The 13,148-nt window shown below is 43.5% G+C and overlaps 1 protein-coding gene across 6 annotated transcripts in view; it reads right to left on the bottom strand.

Annotated features, from left to right (window-relative positions):
- Nucleotides 1-233: 233 nt before the first annotated feature.
- LOC146861884 (uncharacterized) overlaps nucleotides 234-13,148 on the bottom strand; it is a 349,732-nt gene continuing 336,817 nt past the window's right edge. For 4 of the 6 annotated variants that reach the window (XM_085641061.1, XM_085641062.1, XM_085641059.1 and 1 more), the window contains one exon: nucleotides 234-1,240. In XM_085641061.1, coding sequence (XP_085497187.1) covers nucleotides 513-1,240 — 728 coding nt within the window. In that variant the 3' untranslated portion in view covers nucleotides 234-512. The remainder of the gene's footprint in view (nucleotides 1,241-13,148) is intronic. The other 2 variants (XM_085641058.1, XM_085641060.1) reach the window with 1 other exon arrangement.

Raw genomic sequence — 13,148 nt, 5'->3', positions numbered from 1 at the left:
TCTAGTTCCCATCCCTGATAATGCCAGACACCTGCGTCTTTAGATATGTCCCAAATACCTGACGACATACATAGATGATGGAAACCCGCACCTGCAAGAATCTTGATTCTTACAAAGTATACTCAGCCACTGCCCAAAGCCCTTTTCAAGTTCAAATCCACATAGTACACATGTCATATGTCCTCACACAGAAATCACCCCCACAAGTTACCCTTCAATATCAGCTCTTCTCACTGTTTAAAATGTGCCAGTTTATTGGATATTTTTCCACAGGAACACAATTTTGTTGTACTAATGCATAGTGTCAATAGCCACTGCAGCACAACATACAGCCAAGGCAGGCAGCAGCTTCACCACATTGCCACAAGTAAGTTATATTGTATTTTTATAGGGAAGATGACATATAATATTGCGGAAGATGTTAGGGTAATATTTTGCATTATTTGTAACAGAAGAGTTATTCTTAAACTTCAGTCTCCCATTTCACAATTTAAAGTCCAATAGCTTTGAGGTCAGTAAAAACCTCCAGACATGTTACTCTGGCATGTTCCTCTTTCAATATGTGTTCTTTTGTGTACGCTGAGAATATATTTCCGACTGAAACTTTTCTGGCAGTCTGTACATGTGTATGGTTTTTCTCCTGTGTGTATTCTCTGGTGCCGATTGAGATCACCTTTCAGGCTGAAGCTTTTATGACAGTCAGTACATGCATACGGTTTTTCACCTGTGTGTGTTCTCAAGTGCCTGTTAAGGTCACACTTTAGAATGAAACATTTCTCACAATCTGGGCATGTGTATGGTCTCTCTGGTAGACCCACTTCTATAGGTAGTCTCTCGGGATTCGTAAACTGTCCACTGTGACAGAAACTCTTGTCATAGTTGACACACATGTATGGTTCCTCATTTTGCTGTGTATCTCGCAGGCATGTAATAAGCTCTGCATTAGACAGATTACTTTCACAATTATCATCTTTATACAATATCCCCTTTTTGATGGGAGCCTGTTGCATATTGAGATGAGGTGGATTACATAAAGTACTTTCACTCCAAGTTGTTTCATTAACTTCCAGTCCTTGATTATACTGTGTCCAAAGATGGCTTCTAAAATTAGTTAGCAAGTCCGGGCTCTGAAGCACTTTTCCACCTGATTTTCTTGATGAAATTCTGCAAGTTTGAGTCGCTTCAATAGATTTAAGTGAATCTATATTTTGACTTTGTCCTTTCAGGTTTCCATCACCTGCTGGGTTAAAACAAAAGTTTTGTTAGTCAGTTTCTGTAGAAACATGTCCACATATATAGTACTGCATTCCAAAAGTAGCATTTTAAATAGAGTTTGCGTAGAAAGAATGGTAACGAGTAGATAAACATCAAAGTAGATAATGTTATGAGTCCAGGAAGAAGACAGGGGCCATTTACAAGTGTACCGTTTTGGAGAACAGGCTAATATAGTGTTCAAAAGCGGTTATCCTTTTACAGAAATTTAGCAAAAACTATTCCTAATTCTTGTCAATATGTCTACATAACTTTTACTTCAAGCCAATGATGTGTACTCTTTTTATTGGTAGTTAAATCTGTGTTTTGATTCTTCAAAGTGAATAGAAAAGGAGTGACAAATTAACCATGCACAATGTTGCACAAAGCTTCGTTGTTCACACCTGTGTAAAGCAGTGCATACATAAAGACTTAGATAGTTTTACCATGCCTACTCTTACAGGTTTTGGAGGTGCACTTTATTACCACATTAAATCATGTTGCAGAAGTGGGCACACTTGTGCCCTTCCCCTGCGTGCAAGTTGCAGTGGCTTTGCTCCGCCCAATCGACCCAGTTGCCTGCTGATTCCAAGGAGGCTCCTGTAATCAGTGGCAGCTGGTGACCTTTAAAAGTGGCGAGGCGTAATCCTTGGTTCGAATTCCAATGAGCTTTTTCTTAAAAGATTCGCTCACACTTTCTTGCACTAAGGACCTCATTTACAAAGATTTGGCATAGGACAGCGCTGCAAGTCTTTTCGCTGCGCTGCCCTACACCACATCGAAAGGGCAGGAATGCACTGCATCCACGAGATATGGTGCTTTCCAGTCCTTTCAGACAGGACCGGCGCACAATTTGGTGCTTAACGCCAACACAGGCACCCTTGTTCGGCATTGTTGGCAGGCTTGTTTTTGTGCAGGAATGGACACTTTCCTGCACAAAAACAATCCATGGAGGCATTTTCCTTGTTCTATGTGAGCTGCAGAATACAGCACATATGGAAAGAGGAAAAACTAGGAGAAAAGAAAAATGTCTCCTTGTTACGACTGCTCTGGGGCAGTGTAAGGTTTTGGTGATTTTGGAAATCTGGGGCAGCATCAAAATGCATAGGTGTTACGTGGGAACGCCCAATGCAAGGTGCCCTGCCTTGTCTTACTCCATATCTATGATGGCATGCAAAGCCACACAGGCTACCTTTGTGTTGCCTCATAGATATGATTGAGAGGCTTGCACCACTGAAGCATCTAAAAAAGCGATGCTCTGGCGGCGCAGGCCTCTTGTAAATTACCCCCTAAGTTTACTGTCTCACTTTGACTCACTTTGTCTCACTAATTCACACAATACCACTCATTGTACTCTGACCCACTCTGTCTCACTCAGTCCCACTTATTCTGAATTACTCAGTTTTACTATCTCACACATAGTAACACTCAGTTACACTCACTGTCATTCTCCCTCACTCACATTCATTCTCACACATACGCGTCCTTATTTTCACTCATTCTCACTCACTCTGACTTACTCCTTCATTGACTCTCTCTCACTTTAACTCACACACATAGTCACACAGACATGCTCACAGTGCTGGAATGGCGCAGGCACCTTCATGCACCTGTGTCAGCAATCAAACAATGTCACTAGCTGCCTCAGTTTGTTGCTGGACCCGAAGCGGGACTGCATTTTATTTTACCAAGAGTGAATAATTATTAACTCTTGATACAATAAAAATGGACCACAAAACAAGGAGGGTGTATTGTAGCTGTGGAGCCCATAACCAGTCCATCCACTCAATCATCCATCTTTTCACTTATTCACCATCCATCCATCCTTTCACTCCATCTAGCCATCCTTTCACTCCATCCATCATCCTCCCTTTGGCTCATCCATCTATGCACCCTTTCACTCGCCATCCATTCTTACACCCATCCATCCATCCACCCTTCCTCCCATCCATGCATCCAGTCATACATCCCTCCATTTACCGTTTCACTCAGTCAGCCATCCTTTCACTCACTCATCCATCTATACATCCATCAATTCACCCTTTCACTCATCCATCTATCCTTTTATCCAGACATCCATCGACCCTGCCTTTCACTCATCCATCGTTACATACATCCTTTCGCTCATCCGTCCATATTTTCACTCCATTCATTCATCCACTTATCCATCCTTTTACACTTCCACTCATTCAGCCATCATTTCATTCATTTTCCATCCATATTTCCTTTCTCTCATCATCCATTGATTCATCTATTCACCCTTCCACCTATCCATCCATCCATCCGTCCATTCATCTATCCATCCACCATTTCAGTCATACACCCTCTCTCCCTTTCACTCTTCCGTTCATCCTTTCACTCATTCAACCATTTAATTCAATATGTCTTGTATAGCGCACAACTACCCCAAAAGGCCTCGCGCCACTGAGACAGGTACACCTGCAAGGCCATGGCAACCCATGCCAGAATGAGAATAGATGAGTCTTAAGGAGTTTCCTAAAAGAGATTTCTGGCTGGGCCAGTCTCAGATTGGCAGGAAGGGTGTTCCACAATTTAGCCATCACAAAGGCAAAGGAATGGCTGCCACATCTAGCCTTTTTGACCTTAAGGACGGTCAACAAAAGGAGTTCTCAGAACGCAATGATCTCTTATGCGTGTTAGGGCAGAGTAGTCTACGAATCAGAAGGGGGCCTTTTCCTTGCATCGCTCGATGGGCCATACATAGAACCTTGAAATGTATCCTCTTTTGTATTGGGAGACATGCATCTACCCATCCACCATTCCATCCATCCATCCACCCATCCTTCCTTTCACTCACTCACCCTCCCAAGTTCATTGTGAGCCTTTGTCTGCCAAGCTGCAGCCAGAAGAGGCCCATCAAGACCCCACTCCCTCTGTAGCTGCTAAAGCAGGGAGGAGGGTGGTGGTGACAATGCCCCTGATGCAGAGGTTTAACTGCACACTTACCTCTTAGTCCACTAGTGCAATTGTTCTCCGCAGCTTGTTCCTTTCTTCTCTTGGGCCTCTACGGTTGAGATAAGAAGCACTCTGTTGTGCTCAGCTCCATAATGTTTTTTCATAGTGAAACCAAATACAGTACTAAACACGTGTTACTGCCAGGAGAACAGCCCCCCGGCACCCCTCCTGCAGCCTGCCCCTCTGTGATAATCAACAAATTGTTGCCACTTACTCTCTTCTTGCCCTCATCGGCCTGCCCCACCCCCAGCCATTGAAGTACACGGAGTTATGTAACTCCTCCCAGGGCCACTGTTCTTGCGCCTCAAAAGCAACCAGATCCTAATCCAGCACTCCCTCTCATGTGATATCACTGCTGTAGCTAATGTCTGCAGGTCGACGAAAGCCTCACCCAGCTGGCACTTGCGCAGTAACATAGCTGAAAAGTTTACCCAGGAGATCAAGCACACCACCTCAGAGCAGTAATTTCTTTATAGATTGCTCTGTGTTTATTTTCCCTGAGCTTGCCTCTTCCCAGAGGGTGGCAGGGCAATCCCCCTTTAGCCCATTAACACCAGTCACCCTTGCCTGTAATGTCCTTGTTGCCACCACTTTCCTGACTTTTTTCTATTTCAGTACCACATATTGCTGTGCTCTGCTAGCTTCTCTGAGAACAAGGATATCTGAGTGTCAGCAAAGCAGCTGCATGGTGAAGGCATTCCGGTAGCTGTGACACAGGTTTGGCCTGGAGCAAAGCGGGCCATGGGCGATATGGTGGGTTCTGTACATGTTTGTAGGGGAAGACGATGGCATGTGAATCAGCCCTGATGCCAAACTTGCGGTGGTGTGGAAAGCAGTAAGGCTGCAGTTTATTAAATTACAAAAATTGTTGATCTACTCCCCCTTTAGTGCAGTCGCTAGATTAGACAATAAAACCACAGTTTCGTTTATCTATTAAGTTGCAAAAGAGATTTCCAGTGGTGAAGTTATTGAAATTCTTCTAGTTGAGTACTAGACGTTTTGAAATTTAGACCTCACTCTGCAAAAAGTTATTGAAAATCTTCTAATTGAATACTGGACCTTTTACATTTTAGCCCTTACGCCACAAAAAAGAATACTGAAGCAATCCAAAGTTTTAAGGAAAGCAACTAAGAACATTTGTAGTTTTAAACTATAGAGGAACATCTACCATTGTAAAAGTGATTTCCTTGTAATGGCAGCAACATCTATGAAGGTTGGGAAGGCGTTAATAGAAGGTAGAGCCAAAGTGGGTAGTTTCCCTAAAAGATATTAGAGCAGCTGGTGTGAATGTTGAATTTGCAACTAATACTTTAGCAGGTGCCAGGTGTCCTCTCCATTAGTTGGCTCCATTCGCAATTTTGTGATAAAACCCTTTTAATCTCTGGGCCTTCCTTCAGCCGAGCTACGTGCAATTGAAGACAATTCAGAAACTATTTCTTGTTCATTAAACCATATGGGATCTGAAGCAGCAATGGAAGACTTTAACACCTCTCTAGCTATATGAAGGACCCAAGTCTTTCTTCTTCACCTTACCAAAGCAGCATTGCTTGGAGACGACTCGCAATTCGAAGAAGAATTGGCATCTGTATTGTTGTTGAGTCTGAGATTCCCCGCTTTTGACACTCAATCTCACCTATAAGGAGTTTGTATGGGAAATTGTATTGGAGCTGATTCAAATAAATGTTCTGCCCCAAGCCTGAACGCAATCCCATTATCAGCCTCTACAGTGTTATATACCTTATTATTGGTTCAAGGCAGTATTCAAGGAATGCTTGAAGCGTAGTTGATAGCTAATAAAAACCAAACCATATAAAGAGACTTGCTGATAGTTCTTCTGAATTATGATTGGTTAATTCCTAAATGCCAGTAATGGTGAAACTAGTTGCTTTTTTTCTGAGGATGAGACATATGCTTCAATGAATGATATTATGGACTAGGTCCAGGTTGTTGTGATGGTACAATCGGCCCAATCATCTGCATATGTCTCTCACTGTCCAACAATAGTCAAAGGGTGAGACGAGGGTCTAGGCTGTCCCTTTTCTTAATATCTGATGACAGGAAAAGGAAGAATTACACAAATCTCATAAAAATGAGCAAAGTAAAAAGAGGTCTACTGTGACGTCAAAAGTATTTTTCAATTTAAGTATTGGCTTTACTCCCTCAGTGGTTTCCCAATCAAAGTCTGGTGCTTTGTCTAAGAAGGCCTGAATTCTATAATAAAACACACCACAGATCAGCTTAAAATCAGTCTATAGGGTCCATCAACGTTAAACCTTGCTTGAATGTGATCTTAAAAATATTCGGAAAATGCAGAATGTAAAGGGTGTAGTTCAAGTGCTGCAGGCTAAGACGTGTGCTGCAAAAATGCAGAAGAAGGGTGTTCTAATTGGTGCAAGAACAGGTCCCCAAGGCAGGTGTGCCTCTAAGGAAGAAACCAAAGTGTTTTTTGATATCAGCAGAAGAGGGCATGTTCTTTTTATTCAACCATGTTACCGGCTAAAGAGAATGGGTTCAGAGAATTTAAAATTGGTTGATTTCGAAAACAAACTTGGATGGTAGAGAAGTAAAAACATACTGTTTGCTCTGACTCAGAGGAATCATTGGTTTAGAAAACCTTGGACTCTGGCAATCATACCAAAGGAGGATATTTCACTTCAAGTATTTACGAACAATTTTGTTCTAAAATGCCATTTGGGTTTAGTAGCTCAACAGGTAAACCTTGACAACAGATACTTCAAATCAACAATGTTTTAGTTAATGAAAAGTGTGCTCGAGAAAGATCAGTCAATCCCTAACAAGACAAGAACACAAATCTACATGTACTAATAACTAACAAAGAAATAACACATTTTCCACCTTTCTCTGAATCTGATATGCATCTGATGATAAATTACAATCATTTCATGTATCTTGTTTTAGTGACATCTCTTACTAAGATGTGAGCTCTCTCTAATATGCTTCATTTGGAATCTTGACAGTTTTGAAAGTATTTTTGAAAATGGGTCTCCGATTCATATCTTAGTGCAAAATGACATATCATTGTTAGAGTAGGCTACGATGGGCGAGTGCCCAGATACTCAGGGGTTTTCTACTTTTAGTAAACATGCTTGCCCAGTAAAGAGGGGAGGGGGGGCATTAACATTGGTATCAATTAAAATTGCAAAAGAGTCAGAATTTTCGCCATACGATTGCCCTTGGAATCTTACTTGTGCGGTGTTGTTGCATTCTTAAAAACAAAACATGTCCATTCTGTTATTGATAAGTATGTATATTCATACTTCAGAGTTCACTCTTGTTGATAATTATTTTAGAGTCTTGAAAAATAATTTAGATTACATTGGAAGACAATTTCTAAGTGCATTAATTATTATTTCAAGAGATTTTAATTTGAAATGAGACCTGACTCCTGTTGATTGTCCAATGAGCGACATATTGCAAACATGAAATTACCCTTTTGCCCAATTTCGGACATGTATTAGATTAAAATGGATTTAATATATGATGAATGTAACATGTGCATTGCTATTTGTTTTTATCAATTCGCTTGTTCCTTATATCGTCAGTGAGGTTCTATGCATGCCATGTGGTGGGGTTCTAGTATGTTGGTTCCTAGGGTTGGCAGTTGCTGCTGATCTCTTGGCTAAGATGGATGTTTGACTCATGGGTCCTTTACTTAAATAATAAACATCACTCTTTGTGAGTTTTACTTTCTCCTGCCTGGCATGATTCTTCCTGCCTGCCTGATCAGAGGAGCCCGCTACATTTGCCTTTAGTACTGTGCAATATATGGGTCGAATGAGGGACGATCTACTTAATTGGGTGTAGTCAATTTCTGTACTTCTACAGAACAGACATTTCATGTTGGTCACCACATTTGCCCAACTGATCATATTTTTGTTCCGATTTTCAACTATGCAGTCTTCATAAACCCAAAAATATTATTTCAATAAGGAAGTAACCACTGACCGCTACTGGTGTCTTTAATTTTGCAGCTGACTCCCCAGGATGTACAGGTTCTCCACATACCAGTTTAGTATCCTCGCAGGCTGACTACTAGGCTTCATGCAAGTCGGTTAATGCAGTTGTCACATTTTCAAGATTCATTTCCATTGGTAAAAGATTACTCACAAATTGAGGACAAACATATTTGGTATTCTTCTATGATAGGAAAGATCGTCTCATGTTTAGAAGATCCAGCGGAAGGGAGAAAGGGCTTGCATGTCAAGCAGCCTCAGTTCCACCCTGTCTAACATGAGTGGTTCGAAAAATCCTGTCAAATCTTAAAGAATGATCTAAGTAAATTGCATTACCAGGCAAAATGTAGGCAGGATATAGTGCCTCTGGTGAAACTAAAATTCACAAAAAACAATATAGATATTAAATCAAGGAGAAAAAGCTAATATTGTGTAACAGTATTTGGTGCTTAATGATTTAAGATATTTGATGATGTAATCCAAGAACATTCTGGTGTTTAGTACACTAGGGCTGTCTTGAATATCCCACATAATTGGCTGGCGGATTCCGGGAAAATTCATGGGTCACCCCCTGGTGTAGGTATATGGTCATAAATGTGAAGATGTTTGTGAGGAAAAGTGAAGCCTTACTTTCTATGATAAATAGTACATGGCTTTCACATAAAATGTACTATACACATAGATATTTAACCTGTGTTCAGTGCCACACACTGTAAGAAAAAGGTTTCACCCTGTAGTGGTGACCAAAGCCATTGGTTTTGAGTGACAGGTTCCCTGGTTGAACAAAAAGAAACAAATATTCATACAGGTGAATGTGCACCCTGCAGTAGGCAATTAGGGTTAATTTCAACATGAGGGCTTGAAGGAGAATCAGACATCTAAAGTGTCTCCTACTCATGTGTGAGTAGCTCGTCCAATTCAGTTTTGGTCTGGTGTAGCAAAGACCTTTAGTTATGAAAAATACATAAATAGTGGGCTTTGCGTCACCCCATTTCAGCCACTGGTTGGTTCGGACCAGGCCCCTCAGCAACTGCTTTAAGACAGTGTCTGTCATATCTTGTGTCAACCAAATTTTAAGTGACCAAATCTTCCTCCAATTTGTAAGTGGTTCCACTGCAATCCTTTAGGTGCCCAGTTATTTTTAGATACAGCAGCTGCTGGCATGCAGAAGGGGAACAACCTTTACAACGCAGTCATTACATCGCACTACCTTTACAAAGCAGTCATTACATCGCACTACCTTTACATAGCAGTCATTACATCGCAACATCCTTTACATTGCATGTCATTACAACGCAGCCATTACATCGCATGTCACTACAACACGTCATTACAATGCATGTCACTACAACGCAGGCATTACATCGCAAGTGATTACAATGCATACCATTACAACACATAGTACCCTTACACTATCCAACACTTACCCTACTGTTGCACTCACTGGAGTTAGAATAGTAATGTTTACCCCTACAATATCCAACACTTACCCTACTGTTGCACTCACTGGAGTTAGAATAGTAATTTTTACCCCTACACTATCCAACACTTACCTTACTGTTGCACTCACTAGTTAGAATAGTAATTAATACCCCTATACTATCCAACACTTACCTTAAATGAGATGTAATGGTATGCATTGTAATGGTATGCGTTGTAAAGGTATAATGCGATGTAATGGAATGCATTGTAAAGGTAGTTTCTGAAAATGCGATGAAATGGCATTCGATGTAAAAGAATGCGTTGTAAAGGATCTGCGATGTAAAAACTGCGTTGTAAAGGCATGCATTGTAAATGTATGCATTGTAACGTCATACATTCATGCAGAAGCCATCATGAACAAAAGTATTTCCCCATTAAGAGTAAGACAGTCATTTGTTAGCTGAATGCTTACTTGAATAGGATCTAGATTTGGATATAAATGCCCCTATAATTCACATCATACCATTTTGCCTTTTCTTTTTTTTTTAGCACTCTGAAGTAACCAAGGTGATGGGCGTTGCTATATAAAACTCCTAAAAAATTGTATTTTGCAGATCTTATTTTTTTGTATACAAAAAACGTTACATACTTTGCTTGATTTTTTTGGGGGGAGGAAACAGATTTTATTTGTGAAAACATCACATATGTCGCAGATCTCTGTGACCCAGAGGCAGCTGCCGCATTGATATACATACATTGAATTTGACCATTTTCATAAAGTTTCAGGAGAAGATGAAAAGCGATACAAATAAAATCAAAACCTCAAAACTGTAAAACCCCCCACCCCCCAGTGCACTGTTGTCTATTCCAGAGCAACACATCAAAAACTGTCATTGTACAAATGTAAGCTATCATCACCTGCGAGGCAACCGTCCTGCCGATAAGCTGCAGGAAAGGGCATAAGCATAAACAGAAAACAAAGGAAAGTAACAGTGAAAGGTGTAGAGCTCACACTGGGTCTCGGCTCCGGTCCCCCTGTGGCGGCTCAAGCTCCAGACCTCGATAGTCAGCCCAACGCTTCCAGATGTTAAAGTGCTTTCGGGGACACCCCCTGGCCACAAAAAATTGGGACCTCCAGACCATTTTTCCAGGCAGTGACAGAGGGAGCCTCTGCTGCCTTCGAAGCCCTAGAGATGTCCCTTTTCACCAGGGTAAAGCCCAGAAGCATAAGATGGCACTTGTAAATATTGCCCCCGATCCCTTCCATAACATGTAGGAGGACCAGCTTCGGTGAACTGAGAAGCTCCCACCCCAGCACTTCAGGGAGACAGGCCAGCACCCCCCTCCAGAATCTGGCTAATGCAGAGCAATGCCAGACCGTATGCAACAGGGTCCCGTCCTCTTGTTCCCACCGGAGACACACCGGGGAGGCCACCAAACCCGCCCTCCAGAGCCTGACCCTGGTATAATATACCCGATGTAGGTACTTGAATTGAATAAGTCGTAGGCTCATCGCGATGGCCGCTACTCGCGGAGATGCCAAAGCCTCCGTCCAGTCTTCCTCCTCCATCTGACCCACATCACCCTCCCAGGTCTCCTTTAAACGCTGCAGTGAAGGGGAACAATGAGTAACCAGGGACTGATAGATTTTAGAAATCTTGTGATCATGGAGATCCCCAATAAATACCTTGGCCTCCACCGGGCTGAACTCCGCCAGCGATTCCAATCCCTCCGTGCTTGTGGAAATAGCATGCCGGAACTGTAGGTACTTAAAAAAGTGGGTTTTCAGCATCTGAAAGTCTTTCTGGATATCCTGGAAGGATTTCAAAACCGGACCCCTCATGACGTCGCCCAAGGTGGAGATCCCATTATTGTCCCAGTCACAGAACCCAGGCAGAGCCACCAAGTGTGGCAAGCGGCCGTTATGCCAAAGAAGGGTCTCCCGGGTCAGTCTGTTCCACCAACCCATCCTCCCTAACGCCTGCCTCCAGATCTGAAAGACAATTGGCGTGGCCGACGGCAGGGAGCGTCTCAACGGGGCAGAGTAGAGTATCATATGTAGGGTGTGGTCTCCCATGCACTGTCGCTCAACGGCGTAAGCCGGGTCTGTCCTGTCCCCATTCCACCACTCGTTTAGGACAAGCAGGTGCATGGCCATATAATAAGACAAGATGTCTGAAGTCACCAATCCCCCGCAATATGTAGACTGAAAACAAGTCCGTAGCGCCACCCTTGCTGCCCCACCATCCCAGAGGAACTGGCCCAGAGCTGGATCAACCTGACGGAACCACCTAGAGGGAATCTGGTACGGATGATTCTGCAGTTGGTATAGTAGGCGCAGGAGCTAAACCACCTTAAAAATGGCTGACCGGCCATAGATAGACAAGGGCTTATGAGACCAGGTCTTGATGTCTTCACGCACACGATCCCATACGGGTGCCAAGTTCCGATCCCAAGCCATGGTGGGAGAATTAGACAGGAATACTCCCAGATATTTCAATCCCCCATGAACCACCTGCACCGACGACGCCCAGGAGCCGAGTGCGCCCCCGCCTCCCAAGACCCATAGGGTGGATTTCCGAGGGTTCATGTAAAGGCCCGAGGTTTCCCCAAAGATCTGCATTATGCGCAGCAGCCGGGGTCCCGTCCGATCCAAATTAGTGAGGAAGAACAGCACATAGTCGGCATATAATGCTATACGATCAGACAATCCGTGTGCCCATTCGAGACCGGTCACTTGAGCGTCAATCCGCACCCAGGCAGCTAGGGGCTCCATTGCCAGCGCGAACAAGTAGGGGGACAGCGGACACCCCTGCCTGGTACCCCGCCCAATAGAGAATGCCACTCGCACCGAAGCCGTTAAGTCCGTATACAACAGGGTTAAATACGACAAGAAACGAGGCTCTATGTTCAACCTATGCAAAAGTGCAAATAGATATACCCAGCTTAAAGAGTTGAATGCCCTGTCCATATCCGCCAGCAGGAGCGCTGCCCGTTCCCCCAATTCCTGGAATGTCGCAACTGCAACATGTGCCCGCCGAATATTGTGGCGGGTCGCCCGTTGGGGCATAAACCCAGCTTGATCTGGATGTACTAGCGAGGCTATATGGGGTCCGAGACGATTTGCCAACGCCTTAGCCAAAATCTTGGCCTCGACGTTCAGAAGGGAAATAGGGCGATATGAGGCATGGTGCTCGGGAGCTCTGCCGGGCTTGTGGAATACTACTACTCCGCATGTCTCCAATCACTGGGCAGGCTACCCCTTTCCCTGGCCTCCTCCACCACCCTGCGATTGTGGGGACCCAGCTGTAGTAAGTATTTTTTAAAGAATTCGCTCGGGAAACCATTGGGGCCTGGGGCCTTGCCAGGATTCAGATCCCCTAAGGCCGCCCCCAGTTCATCCTCCGTGAGCGGGCAATCCAATTCCACTCGTGCTTCATCAGAGAGCGCTTTAGGTGGGAGGTCGTCCAAAAAACGACAGATGACTTCCGCTGATAGGCATTCCTTGAGGGCGTACAGTTCAGC

The sequence above is a fragment of the Triturus cristatus genome, chromosome 2_2 (genome assembly GCF_964204655.1).
Source record: "Triturus cristatus chromosome 2_2, aTriCri1.1, whole genome shotgun sequence".
NCBI lineage: Eukaryota > Metazoa > Chordata > Amphibia > Caudata > Salamandridae > Triturus > Triturus cristatus.
Note: the sequence above shows the minus strand (reverse complement) of the source record. Positions and strands in the feature narration are given on the sequence as shown.